General features: G+C 38.6%; 3 protein-coding genes across 4 annotated transcripts; 1 reads left to right on the top strand and 2 right to left on the bottom strand.

Moving 5' to 3' along the window:
• Nucleotides 1-140: 140 nt before the first annotated feature.
• Nucleotides 141-5,114, bottom strand: LOC123970405. Of its 2 annotated transcripts, XM_046048437.1 has the most exons (3): nt 4,437-5,114; nt 3,063-3,206; nt 141-2,277 (listed from the first exon to the last, which is right to left on the bottom strand). In XM_046048437.1, the coding sequence occupies exon 3, from the start codon at nt 1,819-1,821 to the stop codon at nt 1,207-1,209; it is 615 nt and encodes a 204-aa protein (XP_045904393.1). In that variant the 5' UTR covers nt 1,822-2,277; nt 3,063-3,206; nt 4,437-5,114; the 3' UTR covers nt 141-1,206. The 2 variants fall into 2 exon arrangements, with proteins under 2 accessions (XP_045904393.1, XP_045904394.1); XM_046048438.1 differs by lacking the exon at nt 4,437-5,114 and having other exon boundaries at nt 3,063-3,268.
• Nucleotides 3,956-7,817, top strand: si:ch211-145b13.6 (ecto-ADP-ribosyltransferase 5). Its single transcript, XM_046048436.1, has 4 exons — nt 3,956-4,029; nt 4,264-4,351; nt 4,467-5,176; nt 7,125-7,817. The coding sequence occupies exons 2-4, from the start codon at nt 4,292-4,294 to the stop codon at nt 7,192-7,194; spliced, it is 840 nt and encodes a 279-aa protein (XP_045904392.1). The 5' UTR covers nt 3,956-4,029; nt 4,264-4,291; the 3' UTR covers nt 7,195-7,817.
• A 3,235-nt stretch (nt 7,818-11,052) lies between these two features.
• Nucleotides 11,053-16,167, bottom strand: tacr3l (tachykinin receptor 3-like). Its single transcript, XM_046047672.1, has 5 exons — nt 15,800-16,167; nt 14,702-14,890; nt 14,365-14,515; nt 11,411-11,607; nt 11,053-11,311 (listed from the first exon to the last, which is right to left on the bottom strand). Exons 1-5 carry the CDS (start codon nt 16,165-16,167, stop codon nt 11,089-11,091), a joined length of 1,128 nt encoding a protein of 375 aa, XP_045903628.1. The 3' UTR covers nt 11,053-11,088.
• Between the last annotated feature and the right edge of the window lie 5,332 nt (nt 16,168-21,499).

The following is a 21,499-nucleotide window of genomic DNA, read 5'->3' as shown; positions in this document are numbered from 1 at the left end:
AATGATTACAGAAATTTGAGGCGATGATTAAAGTTCAGATTTCCGGCATTTTTTCTTTTCAAAATAAAGGTCTTTCACTACTGACGACAACGACCAGTCGCTATCAAAATATGAACATAAAAGCAAGAAAAACACACAAACTGCATGGAACATTTATTTAGAGACATCTCTGTCTTGAGGTACTGATACTGGCATGACTGTCATACAAGAAAAACACAACAAATACACATACACATAACATTCAGTTCAGAACCGTTTCTGGAACCGATAACAAGACCACTTGTTACAACAGTAACAGTCAAAACATTGGCAAAGGAAATTGTAAATAAATAATAATATGTGAAACAAACTTTATAATTGATCAAAGAAAAATAAATAAATCATAAATACTTGATGAATACAAAATAATTCTAAACAACAAATAAAATATCAGCAGCCATGAGGATCATGGTTAAACATTAAACACATTTTGTTTTGTTTTTTAAAAAGTGCATGTATAAAAACTATAAGAACATGTTTTTCTCCTGAGGAACAAATACTGGCCACTGTCATAGACCATTTAGGAACATTGCATAATGAACTCATTTCTTCTCGTGTCAGTCAAGTTCAGGCCATTTCAGTCACTTAGGCAACTGCTTCATGCTACTTGACAAAGCAGTTGCGCTCAGCATTGAGGCACAGATGGAGCTGGCTGACCCTGCAGAGAAGGTTTGACCTCATGATGTTACCCTTCCTGCTGCATTGCTTGCAGGTATGGCGGCTTTTGCTATAGACAGGGGCATGGAACAGTGACGCATCAAACCGCACAGAGTAGTGTGGCACGTGACTGCGGTGTCCCCGGATAGGCTTGGGGATATCAGCAGAGGTGCTGGAACTGCCTGACAGTGGTGCTGAGCTCCTGCGGGGTCGAGATGTCATTGACTTTGAGCTACTGGCTGTCTTGAACACCTGGATCCTGAAGTTCTTCAGTGACAGGCCATCATTCACACCAAAAGCCTTGCTGTCACGCCTATATATTATCCAGGCATTAGTGAGGCTGACATCAATGGCATATGCAAAGAGCCACATGTACCATCTCTTGGCTCTCAAGGGAGTGCGGTAGAGGTGGACCAGCATGTCACTCTTGTCAATCCCTCCCATGTTTGCATTATAGCTCTTGATGAGATATGGACAGCTCACTTGTCCCTTTCGCTTGGTTTCACTGCACTACCTGTAGACTGAGGACCAAGGCTCTACCCCCATGTCTGTTGACATCAGAGTGACAACCTTGTTGTCTTTCCACCTGACCATCAGGATCCCATCATCACTAGTGATGTAGTCACAGGTACCACGAGGGACAGCCTTCTTCATCATCTCTTTTTGATGGGCCTGAGTGGAGCATTGCCAGTCCTGTTGTCCCTGACTGTTCCTGTGTACCGGCAGTTCTTGCTCTTGAGGTATATAATGGCGAATAATAAAACCCCATTTGTCTGGCTTGGATTTTATGTACTGCCTCAGGTTGCCAGCAGTCTTGCCTTTGTAGGCAACCATCACCTCATCAACAGACTGCTTGGGGGTCTCTGGCTCTTTTCTGAAGGCAGTAACCAGATAGTTGAACAATGGCCAGACTTTGAAGAAGCGATCATTGTTATTGAAGTGGACAACCCTCTTCAATAACTTGAAGCGCTTGGATGACATCAGTTTTGCAACTTGTGAGACCCTGGTCTCCATTGCCCAGTAGTCATCAACGGAGGGCAGCTCAGCAATCCCCATGTAGATGAGTATAGCCACAAAGTTCATAATTTCATCCTCAGTGGTGGCAAAGGTGGTGTTGATGTTCATCTGGGTTGCATTTAAGTTGGTTTGATATGTTACGTGCAAGATTACTTCGTGACTGAAGTACCTGCTGAAATAATCAAATGGACTTTGGATGAAGTCAGGGGGAATGTGCTGGTATTCAGGCAGGGGTGGGTTGTCCAGGTCAACCTTCTTCCAGAGAGTTCGCCGGGGTTCTGGCTTCCTTTTGTTGGCTGGCCTCTTTGCCGGCTCTTGATTTTCATCATTTTCGTCCAGGTCCTCGTTTTCATCCAGGTCCTCATCTACAAGCACCTCCACTGCAAGCCGCACGCACTTCCTTTTGGCAGAAGGGCCACCGATGTCCAGGTTGTGGGTGGGTGGAAGGAAGTCGGGATCTGCCACATCATTGTCTTCTTCCTCTGAGCTATCATCATCGCTGATGGCAGGGTTTACGGGAACAACAACAGTATCCCTCTTCCCATAAAATAGCCGAGCAGACAACTGCAAAAGGAATATGCTTTTAAGTCAATATTAAACCAACTCTGATTTATTTGTTGAGGGAAAACAGTAACAGTGTAATGTAGATCTAATAGGAAAAGAGTATTGACTTAGAAAATATAAAAACACAATAAAAACAGAAAATACAATTATAATTATTGTTAGTACCACTTATATTTGCTCATAATTATGTTTTATCACAAACCAATATTCAGTAATTAAAATCAATTCACACAGTACTAGGCCTCACACTAACAATAAGCACCTGTGTATGCCATTTAACTATAATAAAAAAAACATACATTCATAAGGCATATGTCTAAAAATGGACACTTGTGCCACTCATGCTAGTCTTAGGTGAACGGGGCATATGATCAAATATGTTGCATTTAGTTTTAAGCCAAACATTAAGCTAATTTTTACAAATGCTATGCAAATAACAACAATCTTAATCTTTAACACAACTATTCGACCAAATAATTTGTGAGTTACATCAACTTACCATGTTTAGTTATGATGTTATTACTATAGCTGTGTATAGCGTTACATTTTCTTCTGCTTTAATAAACAAATATATATTTTCTTCTGCTTTAATAAACATATATAGAATATGACACACACACACACTCGAACTCTTATGCTACCTGATACTTGTAATGTTTTATCTCCATGTGCTGCACAAATAGGCAACATAAATGAAATACATTTCTACGAAATAGTACTGGCATTTTAACTTGATAACAACTAGAATATGTGTATGGTTCATGCAGGTCAGTGAAAAGTGTTACCCATGGATGACAGGATGGTAGGCTATGTTGTCAATCATTGGTCCTTCAGCTCCTGCCATTCAAACTGAACAGTTCAGTGCTCTGCATATCTGAGCTTCAGCAGGCTCATACTGGACCAACAAGGGATGAAGGAAGTGACAAGTCCTGTAGGGAACAGCAAAGAAAACTGGATGAAATGGATTTTCAACATTCATTTAATTTTTAATTTCATTACATTTCACAAAGCGGTTCTGTACTACATTTCCGATAAGAAACATATTTGTTCATTCCTTCCATACAGAATGTAAATGCCTGTATGAAGTATTATTTTAATATGAATTGATTATCATGTTTCTCACAATCAAAAAAGACACGCACAGTTAGCTTAATGTCTCCACTCAATTTGACCTAGCCTGTGTTTTTTTTGTTTTTCTATTTATCTTACAATTTAATTTATTTTAGTAGTTTGCTGACAGCTAAAATGAATTGCTAAGCACTGCTGAATGTAAAAAATGTGAAATAAGTTGCCTGAAAAAATCTTAATGCCCAAATGCATTGCATTGCACTTCTGAAAAACCTGGAAGGTTATATGTAAAACTGGCACAATTTTAAGCTGAACTGGACTACCTAAAGAAGCTGAGAGCTGAAATACATTGCTAGAAAAAATCTGGAAGCTAAACTGCAATACTAGTGCTGAGTCAGCATTCACACTAGTTTATTACTAGTTTGGAACATTTAGGCTTGTCTGGGTTATAAAATATCTTGAAAAAAATCAGCAAGATCTTCTGTACATAGCTTTAGCAGAACAGGTATCTCAACAGGTCTTAGAGGCTCGCAGTTATTTCCTGCAGCAGGAAACGAGAAGGAGTTGCTAAGTGAGATAAGGTTTTCCATTTCCCCAAGCTGAGAATGACCACACCCCTGCAGTTTGATGTACATGGACTTGATTTTCTGAGTTGCTCCAAGAAATTCACTTTCCTTGTTTCAGGTATGAGATTGTCAGCATTTTCATGATTTACTTTTAGATAGAAGATAAGAAAAATATTTGCTTCGATCTTTCATGTTCCGAGGAAGGAGAGCTGATAAGGGTGGATTAAGGGCTTGTCTAAACAAAGTATTTGAGCAATGAGACAGATCATCCTACTTCTGGACTGTGTATAGCGTCATGGAACGTTTTATTCAAGTTTGGTCCTGCTGTGCTTTTCTTTGATTTCTGTTTTAGCGGTTTGTGCATAGAGAAGACAAGAATAATGTGGGACAGAAGAAAACTTAATCTTGCTGCAATCATTTTCACAGCTCTCTATTACAAAGTAAGTATTATTTCTCTTACAAAGAGCCATTCAAAACTGGTTGTCATATTATGAAGAAAAAAACATGTATTCTCTTCTCTTGAACCTATATTTTGAATTCCATGCTCAATTAAAGGAGACTGCAGAGAGCGCAACACCGCTGGAACTGGACATGGCCCCAGATGCTGTAGATGACATGTACAGTGGATGCCGTAACGAGGCACTGGAAAAGTTTATCCATTCAGATCTGTTAAAACAAGAGCTAATTGGCAGTAAAACATTCCAGAAAGCATGGAATACAAATACCCAGTGTTCAAAGCTGTTACATGGAAAACAAAAAGAACATACTTCTGCACTTATGGCATATGTTAACGCAGATGAAACATTTAAAAACAAATTGGACCATGCAGTGAAGACATCGGGCGTGAATGTTAGCTTCTATGAAGACCACTTCCATTTCAAGTCTCTTCATTTCCTGCTCATGGATTCCATGACACTGCTGAGTCCAAATCAGTGCAAGACTATGTATGTTTTGTCAGAAAAACAATACAAAGCAGAAAAGGGCTCAAATGTGAGACTTGGAAGGTTCATTGAAGTTCAGTCAAGCTATAATGAGGTAAAGGATATGCTAGATTTGGACGAAGTTGTCATCTTTAACATCACTTCTTGCTTCCTTGTCAACCTGGGAGACATTTGCAGCGAAAAGGACTCTGCTCTCATATCTCCAGCTGAAGTCTTCACTGTGGAGGAAATAAAGGAAATAGCGCACGATGACCAATCCTACACGGAGATTGTTTTGAAACACTCAGAACTGTACAGCTCGCACAACTGTTACATCTTTTCACGGTAAGACTCACATTTTATTGATAATTACATATTTTACTCAATCCCATAATTATTACCAACAGTGAGTTTGGTTATCTATATCTAAACAAGAGAGTTAGATCCTTTTTGTTTAACCAGAAACAAGTCACTAAAATAGCTCGTCATAAATAGTAATTTTACCTCTCTGGTCTACCTCTGCCTCGATCGCTTAGTTTATTTGTGTGACTTTAGTTGTTTTAAACCCTTTAAAAAAACTTAAGTCACACAATAACACAAGCAAACAAAAACACCAAAGTCACACAATAACACAAATAAAATAACTGACCAGGGCTGAGGTACACCAGCAACTCCCGTGTTTGTAAAATTACTATTGTTATCAATAGAGTCTGGAGGCTTTGACAAGAGCGACTGTTTCTGGTGAAAAAATCAAAAGGATCCTTGTGACAAAGTGGGTTTGCTCACCATTTGTCCCATACAGGCCATTACCTTCTAGTTTATGAGTTTCTTTTTTTTTGTAATTTACCATAGCTTGTGTAAAAGTGCACCACTTGCTATCCTGGCTTGTTTGTGTTTGCATTATTTTACGGTCGACAGTAAAGCATATGATAAGTTAGAGTAAACACACAGCTCCATTTTATTAGGTTGCAAATTTAAACATGGTTTAATTGTTTTCCTGTGTTAATACCATAGACAGTATATTACTGGACAAAGCCACCCCGCTGTTTTGAATGGAGAGCAGTGAAGCCAGCTTTAGACCAATAAAATACTACTACAGGGCCACTTCCTGTTGGCATCAGCGTCTGCTGCGCATTATCGCGCAGCGTAACCGTGGTTTAATGACATAGAACAACTGCAGAAACACTGTTGTTCTGGTAGCTGTATAAATGTGCCAACAAAAAGTTTCATGGCTCAGTGTGTTTGACTCGGATCGTCACTGTTTAATCAGCCCACCTACAAGGTTCACCTGTCAAACACCAAAGCAGCAACACTGATTGCTCTGATAGTTTTTTTTTTTTTTGATAGCTGAGAGTTTATAATCCAAGCAATACGGTTACATCTCACATGTGCGATGGGGTGTCACAGGGTTTTGACGTCATTTTTGGGCCTACATGGATCCCTCCATGCAGGCTTTGGTTTGGCTTCACTGTCCGATCTCTGGCTTACGCCCTTGGTTAATACTTCTTTTGTTCAGTTCCACCATGCAGTACAATTGGGGAGGGGCCGGCCTAAGCATTTCCTGTTTTATAGGAATAGGGTGGTCATGGATGACATCACTGGGCCAAACCAAGTAGAGGATTTCTTTCTTTCTAGGAATGTTTCTTTTGGTTGTTTTTGATTGTTATAAATAAATGTGTGAATAACCCTGACCTGTTTTCTTGTCAGTGGGAGCGGAGTGAACTGGTAACTAAGTTCCAAATGTTAAGAGATTGCTAGGTATTATGTGAATTGACCACCTTATATAAACAGTGGGATTTGCCCTCCCAAGGGGAAAGCGGTGAGGCAAAAACGTGGACACAAAAACATGGTAATTTAAGGTCCAGGTTAGAAAATACCAAAGTTACCCTTTAAGTTCCACAATGATGGATGATAGTTTAGAGCCTCTGACAACATGACTTCAGATCTTTAGTATTTCTCTAAAACGTTTAATATGAATGACTAAATAAGCAACAATTAAGTATACCAGAAAAAAAGCCTTTATTCCCTTGTGTGTGTGTGTGTGTGTGTGTGTGTGTGTGGTTTAATCAGATTTGATTTTGACAGCACAGACAACATTATAGCAAACTACTTTCATCAGAGTTTGATGCAAATATTGTTAATTGGTGCTTAGAGGCAGGAAATGTTATCTTCATAGGACCACCTTGCATTGTAATAAGAAGCTGATTGAGAAAATTGATTTTCAGGGCCTAAAATATATTTTGATATACAATACTGTGTATTCATCTCCCTCTTTTTGTTTCCATCTCTTTAGGTCCACAGCTGATGTCTCCACCCAGTGGCTTGTGTTGGTGCTTGTGGCTTTATCTCTTTTTTTCCTTTAAAGGTTCAGTGTGTGAGTTCTAGTGACATCTAGTGGTGAGGGTTGCTAATTGTACCCCCCTCAAAGCGAGCAGTATAGCTATGCAGGACAAAGATGTCATCTATGAGATAAAAGAGATTGCCACACAATAAATCACGTACGTTTCTTTTAGATATATTAAGAAATTAAAGAAATTATGTAAAACCATTTTTTTTTTCAATATTATTGTTACTTTTTCATTAATAAACAACAGCCACATGAAAAGTGGTACATGATGTATCACACTCCTATAATACATTATCTTACATCTTGGGAGGGTTGGCTCATCTGGACTAACATACTAAAGTAACTGAAATTCTCAAACACGATCACATCTAGTGCATCAAGTATGACAGATACCAGGACAATGTAAGCCTCACTGTTTCTGCACAGTCCATTATAAGCCACATAATACATGAAGTTTACAAAGGCATTGGCTGGTGAGGATCAGCTCCTCTCGCTTTGCTTAAATAGATAAACAATCTGCAAATATTAACAAAATGTCTTTTTAATTTTTTTGAAATACAAAAGAAACACAAAGTAGTACTGACAGCCATAATTTCAGCTTGTGGTAAAATTTTGCAACGTTGTAATGGGCATTTAGCATGTGAAATTAAAAATTACAAATTTGTGAGCACAGTGGTGAAGCAATATCCAATAAGTTTTTTTAATGCAAATTCGGAAAGTATTTATTATTGGTCACTTGATAGGCACACGGTCTTGTTATATATCACCATTAGCAGTTAGTTGGATTGGTTTATTCTCCAGCGCTGAGCTTTGGCTTGTGGTGTTATGTTAGTTGGATTAATTTAATTCACAATAAATGCTTTTCTACCAGTCAGTAAAAGTTTAGCTGGCTGATGCTTCTGTCATGCTCTAAGCTAACTTACGGTTTTATTGCCAATTAACGTTACTGATCAGCTGATTGTCTCGCTAACGTATCCGGTAAAGCCAAACCACAGGCTGGAAAATAAGTAACGTTAAGCGCCGTGAAATTAATCCATATTTCACACCACTGACAGGAGAAACATGTCAGGGCTCTCTGTGATTATGGCCAGCTTCTAGCTAAAGCTATCAAACAACAGATTTCATTTGACAAACAATGTTAATTACCTGTCCAGCAGAAAACAGACAACTTCAGCACCGCGGTCTTTATACACCACTGAAAACATATTTATGGATCTTATATTGTATTTCTGTCAATAGAGCCTCAGAAATATTACACACTGAACCTTTAACTGTTGAGCAAAAGCATTTAACATCTCAGTCTAACCCGGGAGTTATTACGACACAAAAAAAATGCTGTGTTTATACTGTTTAGCTATGAACAATCGGTTTTGCTGTGATGCCTGCCAACTTTTGCAGCCAGTGCAAAAATACAGTCATGTCACAGTCTACCATTTTGTGAGTTATACAATGAAATCACCCTTTCTTTACACATACCAGCAAAAATATATTAATATCAATATTTCTGAGATAAGGCTATTTCTTTTGTTTAATTTTTTTGTGTGACATTTTATGCCTTTATTAGAGAGTGCAAAGCAGAGAGAAGACAGCAAATGACTGTAGAGAGAAGGGAAACAGACAGGAGCTGTGTAGAGGAAGTAGGTTCATGGTCGGCATTGTCTATGCTTAACCCCAAGGCCACCAGGGAGCACCAAAATAAGCCATTTTCTGCTTTTAGATGGGCTTTCTAAATAGATTTTCTTTTTTAAATAAAGTGGTTGAACTGTACCTTGTTTTGCTTCATACTTTTTATGTACTGTATGTACGTTCCAAGACTGACCTATAAGTATCTTTTCATGTGACAACTACAATGACTAGTTTGCAAACAGTTACTGTAAGTCATCAAATGCAGGCTGGATCCCACCTCCTACTTTGAACCAATTGTTTAAGATTGGTTCACTTTTTTTTTTTAGGTAGGCAAATTTGTTGGTAAATTGCTGTACTTCCAGTGTATGACTTAAACCACAATATCTTGATTTGATTCGGGCACCAGTCCATCACAGGGCCACACCAACACATAGACGAACAAACACTCACACCTAAGGAAAATTTAGGGTAACCAATCAACCTAGACTGCATATCTTTGGATGGTGGGAGAAATAAATAACATGTAAAATGTAAAAACAAAAAGACAGCTTTTTAGTAATTTAGAGAGATACAATTTACTTCTCATCAGACTGATACTGATACAAGCAGTGTATACCACTGTGCACCATCGTTGGTCCATGCAGAACAATACAACACTATTATCACACATAATTGAAATAAAATATAACAAAGACACAGATGCAATGTTAAATGCTTTTTTTCATCATAATACAACAATAAAACACATCATCACCATAAAATATATACATAATTTGTGCCTGTGTGTTTGAGTGTGCACAAAATTATTATAACACACACAATGTACATACACTTACTATATACAAAAGTCCCAAAAAGTCTCAATATTTTAAAATGGCACATGCTTTCTTCAACTGACAAAAATTACAGCAGCAAGCACTTGTGAATGTACATTCTTTCATGAAATGCAGGTAACATCCAACCAGGATCCTTTAGTATCAGTCTCACTAGATTTAAGTGCATCATTGCTGATAGAGCAGCATTAATACTGTTAAAATCCACTTAGTAATGGTCTGATGACATTAAATATATTCTACCTTAAATACACTACTATGAAATATAATATCATATTGAGTGTAACATTAAACAAACAAAATGAAAAAATTCAAAATCAGCTTGAAGTATACAGTTCAGGATGCTGACAAAGTATCTTTGCATTACTTTAAAAAAGTACTAATAAAGAGATGTATGACAGCTGAATGACTTTTTGAGTTATGTGTGATATTTTACCAACAGAAGAGCAACAACACTGAATGGTGTTGTGTCAAATACACAAATGAATGGTTTGTGTATTTGTTATTAAGTCAATATGAACCAGTGATGAATTTGAAGTTTGACACCAAAATAAAAATATATTAGAAACATATTTAAAATATCTGGATATAATAATCATGCAGAGTTTTAAAATACCTTGGCTCAAACTATCAACCATGTTTTACACCAGAAGCTTAGTAAAATTAATCAGACAAAATAAAGTACAGAACATAAACATGGAAGCAAACATAATGTAGGCTATTTAGGGACCATTGTACTAATTAAATGCTGATTACTTTCCCGTAATACCATTGTTAAAAATCCACTTTCAATTATCAATTATCTCTTACTGACTGGATGAAATACCTTTTTTTGGGATTTTACAAAATTGGAACTTGCCTGACATTATTTAGTCTAATTACACAAACAAGCCGACCTAGATACATTTTAGAAAATTTTGAAAAGTATCTAATGAACAGCAGCAATTTATAATTTAAACAAATTACCCTCCAAAATAAACTTCAAATCAATGAAAGGCAATGATGTCAAAAAAATGAGATATTTTGTTATATCTAACATCAGGATGATACGCATGTTTTCAATTATTTGTCAAAACTGATTAAGATTCCATTTTATCAATTTTGATAGTCATTTGAAAAAAAATACCCCACCATGGCTGATATTACTCACTCTGCTACAGAGACAGGGGTTTTCAAAATCTGACACTGTGGGCCCCTCACTTCAGAAAAAAATATATGCAGTATCTCTGCCTCCCGTGCAACTCACCCGCTCCCCTCTATAAGTTTAAAAACCTCTCGTGCAGTGCGAAACTCAACACTGTGCTCAGATTTATAAATGTTCACCACACCGATCAGAGTTGATAATAATAATATTTAAAAGTTCAATGAGTAAACAAAAAACAAACCCATCAGCATTTGTCAGCTCAAAAGAATGTATCAAACAAACCTAGTGAGCATTCAGCTGGAGACAACTAACTGTCTTTATTAGTGGGCTCAGAGCTGAGTCTTGACCTGTGTCCTCGAGAGCAAGTGCTCTTGTCTTTGCTGAGGATGCTGGTGCCGACCCGAGAGAGGGTGCACATGCTGCTCTGGTGACCCGGTCGAAGTCTTGTGTTTTGGAGTTCCAGCTCATCGTAGCTTGAGACCCGGACAAAGGGACACCAGCGGAAAACCCGCTTGAAGCCGGCCCGGAACCTGCGGCCATATCAACCCCTGACATGTAATCGTGCTGCTGTGTGTATATATATTTATGCATACATGTGTGTTTTGTTGGGGGGACTTATTTGTACTCACCTGCTGTTGAGGCAGCAGTAGATGATGGGGTTGTACATGGTGGAGCTCATTGCCAGCCACAGCACTGAAAGGTAAACCTGCTGGATAGACTTCCACTTGATCAGCTGCTTGTTGAGACCCGTCACAATGAAGTAGACATGATAAGGCAGCCAGCAGAGGGCAAAGGTCGCCACTACTATGATCATCATCTTCACCACCTGCAAGAGAAATGAGAGAAATATCAGCATTATTGGCAGGACATCACCCCAACTAGACAGCTTTCCTCAGCATACAAGCTACAGTAGTGTTGCAGTCAAGCACAGGCATGTTTTAGAGCATAATGAAGTGCAACAATGATCAAAATAATCAAAATAAAGAATGCAGTCGGAGCTCACGACATGAAAAAATAGCATACGGAATATAACTGTAAGTATCCCATAAAACAAGACAAGAAGAAATCATCATTCATGTCAGAGGGTTTTAAGTACCAATGTAAACTCTCCCATTTGATTTAAAGAACTTCTCCCCTACGGAGCATCTGAGCCAACTCAATGCCCACAAAATGGAGCTCATTTCACTGATTTTAAGCGCTGAAATGTCAAGCTACTGGAAACTTCTCATTGTAATTTTATGAGAGCCTTAATTGTGTATGTTGTAAAAATAAATAATAAAAATAATAAATAAATAAATAATAAAAAACATAGCTTGCTAACCTGGCTTGCTAGTTTTGCATGAGAGCAAGTCACTTCCATGAGATAACAGAAGCCTTACCATAGCACCTCCTCCATCTAAGTTACATAGATTGAATTTAGGGTTTTGTTTGTTGTTGCCACTTGGGAGCAGCGGAACAAACTGTAAACACATCAGACATATCATATTATAAAGTTTTAACGGCAAACATGTTAGACTGCTTTCTAACACATACGAAACTTTATAATTTGAAATGCCAGATGCTTATTTTCACATATAGCAGACACCAAGAAACATTAGCATTCATTTGGAGTAAAGTTTGTGACCTGATGAATGTACAATATTCTATCTCATTTTAACTCTTTACCAACTTCTTACAGAACTTCTGAGAAATAAACCCATCATGCTCTTGAGCCACTAAATGCCTCACTATGTTCAACAGAAGTGTGTCTGGTGGTTGGTAGCATGAGTTTATTAGACCCTGCTGCAGCTGAAGACATGACAAAGGTTGATGAGAGCGGTGAAACTGTGACTACATTTAACAAATAATGTTTTGCGTTCCCAAGTCATTTTAGTCCTCTGAGAGACCTCTGTTCACACATGAATGCCTGAATAAGATAAAAACAGCTCTTCTTCTTTGCCCTGTTTTCAGTTGGAAAACCCAAAACAGCATCACAGCAAACATCTGGTAAGGAGAGCCCTCCTTTCTGCCCTCTTTGGAAGACTAATTCAGCTCTCAGCCATAAAAGACCCATCCCACCCTGGACATCATCTGTTTGACCTGCTGCTCTCTGGTAGACGCCTCAGGTCAATCAAATCACAAACAAACAAACTTAAGAGAGCTTAAGTCTGTTTGAGAGCTTAACACTGCCAGCAGAATACTGCCAACCCTGCTAAACTGTGTGACTATCCTCATTCAGCACTATAATTGCAATTACATTCATAGAACACTGCACAGATGTTTACATTTTGCAAAATCCTGGAGAGCATTATCTCAGCTGCTAACAAAAAGTTTTTGTACTGGCAGCTCTTTATATGCACATTGTCCCTGAAGTAGCAGCTATGTTGTTTGTCCCTTTTCCTTCATTCTGATCACAATGAATGGCTGCCATACGAAGAGAGGGAAAGGTCAGTGGTGACGCACCAGACCCAGCAGGTTCCAGGTAGGACGGATGAGAGCGTCACAGACCTAATCAGTGTGTCGCCGCACAATATAGAGCTACGGGGGGTTAAAAGGAGCAGGTGGCTATTATACCATCAACAGAAGCTCGTCTGCTAGACGGAGATGATTGTGACTTCCTCTTATCCAGCCCAGATAGCATCTTATACGTTGACCTTTGAAACAAGCCTGACATTGTCTTATAGCTTTGTTTCCTGACATTTATAAATCTCTTTGATCTCTCACAGCTCAATTTTGCCAGCAATCTGAGCCTCTGATGATTTATTTTTTTCTATAAAGCCCAAATGGCAAACCTGCACCTGTCTCATGTGGATTGAATATTTGTATGTGTTTGTTGTAGCAAAATAATATTCCCAATGTAAGTCTAGGGAGGAAATCTATTTCCAAGTCACTGTTTTGTTATGTAGTTTACATATTTTCTTACTTCATTACACTCAAATAACAGGCTAAATGTGAGTTCAGATGAAACGTGATGAGTGTTTCATCTGAAAGTGTTCTATTTTTCACTGATTACGTCAGATACCTAACCCTGTCTAGCACTGTCTCTTACAGAGACATAAACCGCCGTGTTAACCTGCAGTATTTGTGATTTTTTATCAATTGTATTATTTAGCATTAATCCCGGGGCTGTCGTGATAGTTGCTCGTCATGACAGCTGCAATGACCTTAATCCCTGTTCAAGCCAACCCTCACAGTAGCTGCTGCAAAGCACACTGTGCAGTCCGGCTGATGACGTCTTACAGTAGAAAAAGTGCCTCTGGACGCATTTCTCTTCTTCTAGGCTGCCGTTGCAATTGAACAGCAAGCTATGTTTAGTCGCCTGTTTAATGTGTTTTGCTTCCTCCCCAACCAGCAGAGGTCTTTCTAAACATGTGGATCATTATTGCTATAGTGGATTGGTGTCTCTGCACCCCGGGAGATTATAACACGACAAAAAGAGAATATTTATTATTTAAGTTTAGGGTTAAGATTTTGTTAATATTCTTTTAGCCATTTCTTTCTTTGTACAAGGACAACAAAGCTAAAAAGATAGGTAATGATAAACATAAAACTATTATGTACATAGTTGAAAATCTTGGTTGCATTAAATTAATATGGTGTTTACCTTCCTTTTAGCCCTGAGCTGTCCATGATAGGTATCAGATGAGTCTCCTGGGATCTCCCCTCCCCACAGAGTCACCCCCACAATGGTGTAAGTGATGCCCATCACCGCTAAGGGCAGCACATAGACTAGAACTGTCACTATGATATGATACCTGCAAAAGTGGAGAAACACATCACCAGTATATTTATATCAGAACAATGAAGAGTGGGTGAATGATGAAATGTCTGGGGGTTAATAAACATACGAGAATCTAGATTACAGCTTAGCTTTGCCATGCTAATGAGAATGAAACTTGACATAAGCTAGAGAAAAGGGGTTTGTCTGTCAGTGTTCTCACATGAAGGGGTCGTCGGCCATTCGGGGCCAGGCCACGTAGCAGAGGGTCCTGCGGGGCAGAGCTCGGGTGGTGGAAAAGTAGCAGAGAGGGAAGGCCAGAACCACAGCCAGGCTCCAGATACAGACGATGACTCCCATAGTGGCCTTCGCCGACAGACGATGCTTCAGAGGATAGATGATGGCCATGTACCTGCAGGTCAGAGGTCACTACATAAGCCTAGAAAAATATGCTAGTAAATGCAGACATCACAAATCATGACAGTTTCCATATGTTGCCCTGATACATAGACCTGGGGTTTTATAGGCATGGTCATTATTACAGCTGTCATCTTGCAAAAGAGGTCACTGTGACTCACCTGCTGTGTTGCTCAGATGATTATCTGTCTAAAGACAAGTTCAAGGCTGTTTAATAAAATGGGCCAAAGGTTCGCCAAAATGTCACACCACTGTTTGAAATCAGAGCACTGAGAAGACTTAAGTCATTAGTGATGATACTTCTACTAGTCATCACTGATTTCCCACTAAGGTATACATGTATTTTGGTATTTTGAGTAAAAAGTGCTCAGACATGTATGCTCTGCAGTAAACTAGATGTCACTTTAGTTAAAATTTTGACTAACAAAGTCAAACCAGTGATTTGCTAATGATGCATTTCAGGTTTTCCAGTTTTCCAACTGAATACTAGAACATCAAATTAAAAACGTATATGTATACATGTATAAAATGTATAGAAACTTTCTTTTTATATGGAATAATGGGGTCATCACATGTAGGCTACTGTGCAATTGATCTTCAATTTAAAAGAGGCCACAAATCTTTTAATTTTCATTCAGAGCACTGAAACAATCTTCAGTTGAAATTCATTGTAAGTTATTCTTAAATAAAAGTAAACTGAATACATTTTAGAGTTTATTAATTATGATTATTGTAAAATTGTAATATATCTCAAGTTATAAAATAATCTCGAGGCATGACAGACACTAGCCTATATAGAAATAGAAAACAAGAATACAGAAATCTTTAATGTATTAGCGGGGGGGTAATCTCACTAATAAGACTGCCTTTGGCATGATAATATCTTCAACCATTCAGTCACTACCTGTCGATGGCTATCGCGGTCATAGAGTAGATGCTGGCGAACACAGCTGTGACAGGGAAGAAGTTGTGAAACCTGCAGTACACTTCTCCAAAGTACCACTCTCCATGAGCCGCGTAGATAAAGTTGATGAGCGTGTTGAACGCAGCCATCGAAACATCGGAGAAAGCCAAGTTCAGCAGGAAATAGTTGGTGACAGTCCTCATCCGCTTGTGCGCCAGAATAATCCAAATCACAATCAAGTTTCCGAAAACCGCAACTGCCAGCACAGTGCTGTAAGCCACCGACCACAGCGCGATGCGCCACGCCGGCTGCACAAACTGGTTGGTCAGATTTCTTGTTATGTTGGATCCGTCCCGTTCAGAAGCCATTCCTCAAGCGTCTTCAGTCGGATCTGCTTCAGACCACTGCTGGCGGGCGACATAAATCACTTGGGCACCACTGATGCGCAGCATAGGCACAAGAGTGTTAACATGTGACAGAGAGAGCGGTGCTGATGCGGACACTCCCTGCCATCACTCACAGACAAGCAGTGGAGAATAAAAACATAAAAATAAAGAAATATTTTTTCAGCCTGGTATACACAGAGAAATCTTTCTAAGGCTGTCAAGCTGGTATCAGCAAGGCATGAAGGTTATTTTAAGTAAAATACCACACTGTAAAATTGTAAAATTGCATTAAGAATGTATATTATAATTACTCGTAATGTAAAAGTAGGATGTTACTGTTGCTGTTGGCTGAGGTGAAGCAATTATAGAACGATTTTGTATGGATTAATCTGCTGATTATTTTCTCCATTAATTGATTATGTGAGAAAGTAGTAGGAAATGCCATCACAATCACCCAGAGTCCAAAGTGACACCTCCACAGTGCTGTGTTTTGGCCAACCAACAGTCCACACCTCAAAACCATTAAGAATAAATTAAGATTATTAAAAGGGAAAGCAGCAAATCCTCACATGTGTGAAGCTGGAACTATGAAATGTTTGCCATTTTTGCATGAGAAACAATTTAATGATTGGCCAAAAAGTTCGCTAATCATTTCTCTCAATCAACTAATCTTTTCAGCTGTGCTTGTATTTACTGTTGGGCAGTTTAATTCATAACAAAGCATCATCTTTTATAAACTCTTAAATTACTTAATAAAATGATACTAATATATATATATATATGACTTGAGTGAATGGGATTACTGTAAATTTGAGATTACTTTACATTACAATTTAGTTCTGAAACAAGTTACAATAAGTGCATTCTTGTTCATGCAAGTTCAGCACATGAGACGAGTAATATTAAATATTGACTCTGACTGTAAATCTTTGGTAAATGTCAGAGCTGTTTCATTCCAAAGGGAGGGAACTATCATGCCCTGCATTAAAGGTGCCGGAAGCCTTGGATGTGTCTGACTGTGATACAGTTAATCCTTAATAGCGGCGCCATCAAAAACGAAGCTTACAGCTGCTGGATTTTATGTAACCATAAGCTCAAAACAGAGTGCAAAGGCCATTGAGTCTCTGATGCTATGACTTTCTCTGAATATTTCTCAGTGTAACTTTCAGGCAAAGAACATTTATTCAAAGACATTTCTTCATGTTCCACCTCCGCAATTATTTCCAGATTTCTACAGAATCTCCAGAGAGTCGGTTTTCTTTCTGCGACTGAACAGATTCACAACAAAGACGAAAAATTGTGCAAAGTGTCACAGCTGATCCAGGCTACTGATTCAGGCCTACACAAAAAGGAAGCTTTTTAGTAAAAAGAATATTGTGACCATAGATGAACTAAGAGACACTGGGCCTCCGGGCACAGACACGAAAAATTAGTATTGTATATCCTGTGCAGCTGGGCTATGTGGGATAACTACACACAAAAAATAATGTAAAAATGTATGGCAGATCAGAGTATTAGCAGCTATTCATTTCTGATGCGTCAGAAGTGAGGAAAAAAAACAGGATTGGGCGATCCCTACTTTTGACTCTGTGTTTTTCCAATGAGAAATGTAGCAGTCACTTCAATTAAATTAAATTAAATTAAAATAATTTCTCTACCCTAGTTTTAAGACATAAAAAATATGTCTGAATATCTGAAATGCATGCCCTAAAAAGACACAGCCACCTAAACCTTTTTAAGGGTTTATGCTGCATCCAGTTATGTCATTTATCATAATTATGAGTTTCTTCAACATCCAAGCCGTAAATACAACTGGGTAACATAGGCTTTTGCAGATGCTCCAGTATGTTGGAATTGGCACTTGGAAGTTGGCTTGAAGTTAGGTAAAATAGGCAAACTTATCCAGAAAGGGATCAGGCAGAATCGGAAGGAAAGTGGTCAGGCAGGCAGACAAAAGGCTTCAGAGCCAAAGCATCCGACAATCTGGCAATCTGGGAATATGGAAATATGGGTTGTGTGAATACTCCAAGGTCAATAAGGGAAATGGGAAACAGGTGAGTTAGTGTGAGCGGGAAAGGTCAGGTGATGGGAATGTCGGGAAAGGGGTTAAAGGGAGGTGGAAATGTTGTCTCTCTGAAATGGCAAGAGACTTGTGTGGCAGGGGGAAAAATAGAGCAGACAACAGAATGAATGGGATTTTTTTTACTATTGGACCGCAACCAATGACTAGGAGCTTGCTGGACTTGCTGACAGGAAGTGCCTGAAAACCAAACAAATATGGATGTCCTACATACACGCAAAAAGAACTGTCAGCCAATGTCATTAAATCCAAATTTAATGGATGTGAGGTTGTATATAATCAATGCACAGTATTTTCATCCTCATATGACCAACTCTGTGATCATTTAACCTTCTCATAAATCATTAACATATGAATCTTTCCCATCTCTGCCATCCATCCACCATAACGTAAACGTGGCATTAAACACACAGTTTCTTGTCAGTTTGTTCATAGAATTAAACAAAGTAAAGAAGCTTTATACTACATGTGTCCTCTGCACTGTGGTCAGCAACACTTGTTGAACATGAAATAGGCTTCATCTGATTGCAATTAAAATACTTTTGTCAAAAATCAACCACACAACAGAGAAGCTAATGGTGAGGTAATTCATGAGGTCAGTGAAGGCATCTGCCTCATAGAGAAAATAACCAATTAGTATATCTTCCTCCTGCTGGGTACTACTGCCACTTAGCAAAGTGTACCTGCTGTGATTGTTTTTAGGATGTACAATGTGTTGTTTCACGTCCATACTCATATTGTCAAGTCTGGCCTTTATAGTTTGGCATCCTTCACAATAAAATATTTTCTGAGCACATGGAAGTAGACTGGTAGATTCTTTATGAGTTCATCGGTCAGTCCCTTTAGAGCACACAAACACATACAACACACTGGGAAAAGACCACAAGAAGGTCAGAAAGTATGTTTCCTCTCAGCAAGACCTCATTACCCAGAGACCACTCCATGCCTCAAATGCCACCGTTGTAACCACTTCTACACACACCCTGTCTCCCATACTAAAAAGGTCACAAGCTATGAAGTAACAGCTCATAATATCATTAGCTGCATCAAAATGATTTTTCCTTCTTCACATGCATAATTCAGGCATCATTTAATCACAAGGGAGGCAACAGCGGGGGAGATGAGTGTGTCTCTTGTCTGATCTGTGTGTAATAGGATAACATTTGATCTGTGTAAAGAAAAACAGTGAAACTGACTGACAAGAGAAGCTTATACAGTAGTGCAGTCCAGTCAACAGAGTCCTGTGGAGAAAGGTAAATGAGTAACAGTGTACTTAACATCACCAGTGGTGTAAAAACGTGGATAGAAATTTGTTTGAAACTGGATGGCGTTCAGCTGAGCACATATACCTCCACACACACGAGGTGGTTGTCACGCTCTGTTACGTACATGTGACACATCAGAGGCGAAGCCACATTTTTCAAGGCTGTTCCTGAAATTACACACCAGATATGACGTGATGATATTTAGATTCTGCCCACGTTTTGTGGCCCATCCGCATTACCTATTAGTAGTTGTGTCTAAACCAGAAAGACAAAAAAGCACTCCAGGTGAAAGTACAAAAGTATTATCAGCAAAATGTAGGCCACAAAATGTTAAAAGTGTAAAGAAAAAGTACATGTTCCACAGAACATTATTAGGTTTTTCAATTCAGATTCATCAATATCTAAGTAGTATGTCTCTAGTGGACCAGTGGATGCTGCTTTTTTGGGAGGGGTCAGGTCACACGTTAAAGAGTTTGATAATCATTGCTCAAATGTTGAGGTATTCAACCTTGGTTGGTTGAATTTTTAGGATATGAGCGATAAATATATTGTGATCCATGAGATAAATTGATTTCAATTATACAGTTTGTAGTGCACGGTCAGTTATAATACCAGGAAATCAGGACTCAACTAACAAAACACATGATAGTTCAGATAGAGGCACAAGAAACATGGTGCATAAATATATATGAAGTCAGTTAAGGCCTCACAAAGTAAATTTTTGTCTTAAAGACTACTACATTTTTGCACCGAAAACAAGTGGAGCTCTGTGTTTTTCTATATGTGCCAGTTTATTTCTCCCTCTTATTCCTCAGAGGCAATCGAAGATGAATTATCTGGAGAATAAATGAGGGCAGAGCAATATGTAAAGGAAGTGTTGCATTACACTACAAATATATTGGCAAGTCTTTGTTTCTCCACTGTCAGCACGATAATTCCTCCATTGGGGAAAACTGTGCATTTATTGTCGGGCTTGAGAGCTTTTCTGACATCTTCAGCAAACATAAGGACAAAATGTGTGTGCATACTTGTGTTAGCATTGTGACTATTGTGACAAATACATGTATATAAACACACCATGTGTATGCACAACTTAAAACTTTAAACCACACATTATTTATACCTTTAAATCAGAAGATCAGCGGGAACTGCTGAATGGTCCACAAAAATAAAATACTGACACAAAACCTATTTTGCATTAAACTGTCAGTGCAAGTGTACAGCTTTGTTATACATTTAATTAAAGGTCAGATGTCAACAGGTTAAAATTCAAAAGAGCTGAACAAAGGCAGAAGCCTGTCTGTCAACATGAATAGTGCTCTTTCCATTCATTCACAATTCAATTCACTTTGGCAATATAGTTTTAAAGCTTGTTAGGTTGAAATGAACTGAAGGGAAGAGAAATGAAATCCACTGGATTTAATTGAACTGGCAGAGAGAACACGAGGATGATAGACAGAGAGGCAGAGTGAACGAGTGAGAGGAAGCAGCTTATGATCAAGTGACTGATCCGATTACATGTCTAAATGGAGCTTAGGACTTCTCTGGAGAGACAGAGAGAGTGAGAGAAATGGAAGAGGCCCGAAAGGTTATATGGAGGGGAAAGATATAAAAGATGTGAGGTAATCAACATTTTAATATTTAAGAGATTAGTGATACCCAACCTGAGGCTCAGTTTCCCTCTAAAGGGTCACAAGATGCATCCGAGGGGTCCCAAGATGATTAATGGGACAGGCAAGAAGAGGAAACTAAGTTGGTGTATACAAAGTCAAGTTCATTTTTTCAGACCCGTCTTTATTATTATTTTTTATGTGAAAAATTGGATCATTTTGCTTCTGAAAGTCTCAAACATTTATTAAAATGACCCAGTCTGAAATGTTTAGAGATCAAAACTTGACACCTGAGGCAAGGGCTCACATGTAGACACTGCTTTATTTTTAAAGGGTCACAAAGCGAAAAAAGGTTGTGA

Source organism: Micropterus dolomieu, linkage group LG04, assembly GCF_021292245.1.
Source record: "Micropterus dolomieu isolate WLL.071019.BEF.003 ecotype Adirondacks linkage group LG04, ASM2129224v1, whole genome shotgun sequence".
In the NCBI taxonomy this organism is placed as follows: Eukaryota; Metazoa; Chordata; class Actinopteri; order Centrarchiformes; family Centrarchidae; genus Micropterus; species Micropterus dolomieu.
Note: the sequence above shows the minus strand (reverse complement) of the source record. Positions and strands in the feature narration are given on the sequence as shown.

What these genes read in the sequence shown, in the direction of transcription:
- tacr3l (XM_046047672.1), bottom strand. Translation starts at nt 16,167, where the DNA reads ATGGCTTCTGAACGGGACGGATCCAACATAACAAGAAATCTGACCAAC. An exon ending in ATGGCCGACGACCCCTTCAT is followed by an intron (nt 14,516 to 14,701) that starts GTGAGAACACTG and finishes CCACTTTTGCAG; the next exon opens with GTATCATATCATAGTGACAG. An exon ending in AGCTCAGGGCTAAAAGGAAG is followed by an intron (nt 11,608 to 14,364) that starts GTAAACACCATA and finishes TTTCTCTTGCAG; the next exon opens with GTGGTGAAGATGATGATCAT.
- LOC123970405 (XM_046048437.1), bottom strand. Translation starts at nt 1,821, where the DNA reads ATGAACATCAACACCACCTTTGCCACCACTGAGGATGAAATTATGAAC.
- si:ch211-145b13.6 (XM_046048436.1), top strand. Translation starts at nt 4,292, where the DNA reads ATGTGGGACAGAAGAAAACTTAATCTTGCTGCAATCATTTTCACAGCT. An exon ending in TCACAGCTCTCTATTACAAA is followed by an intron (nt 4,352 to 4,466) that starts GTAAGTATTATT and finishes GCTCAATTAAAG; the next exon opens with GAGACTGCAGAGAGCGCAAC. An exon ending in AACTGTTACATCTTTTCACG is followed by an intron (nt 5,177 to 7,124) that starts GTAAGACTCACA and finishes CCATCTCTTTAG; the next exon opens with GTCCACAGCTGATGTCTCCA.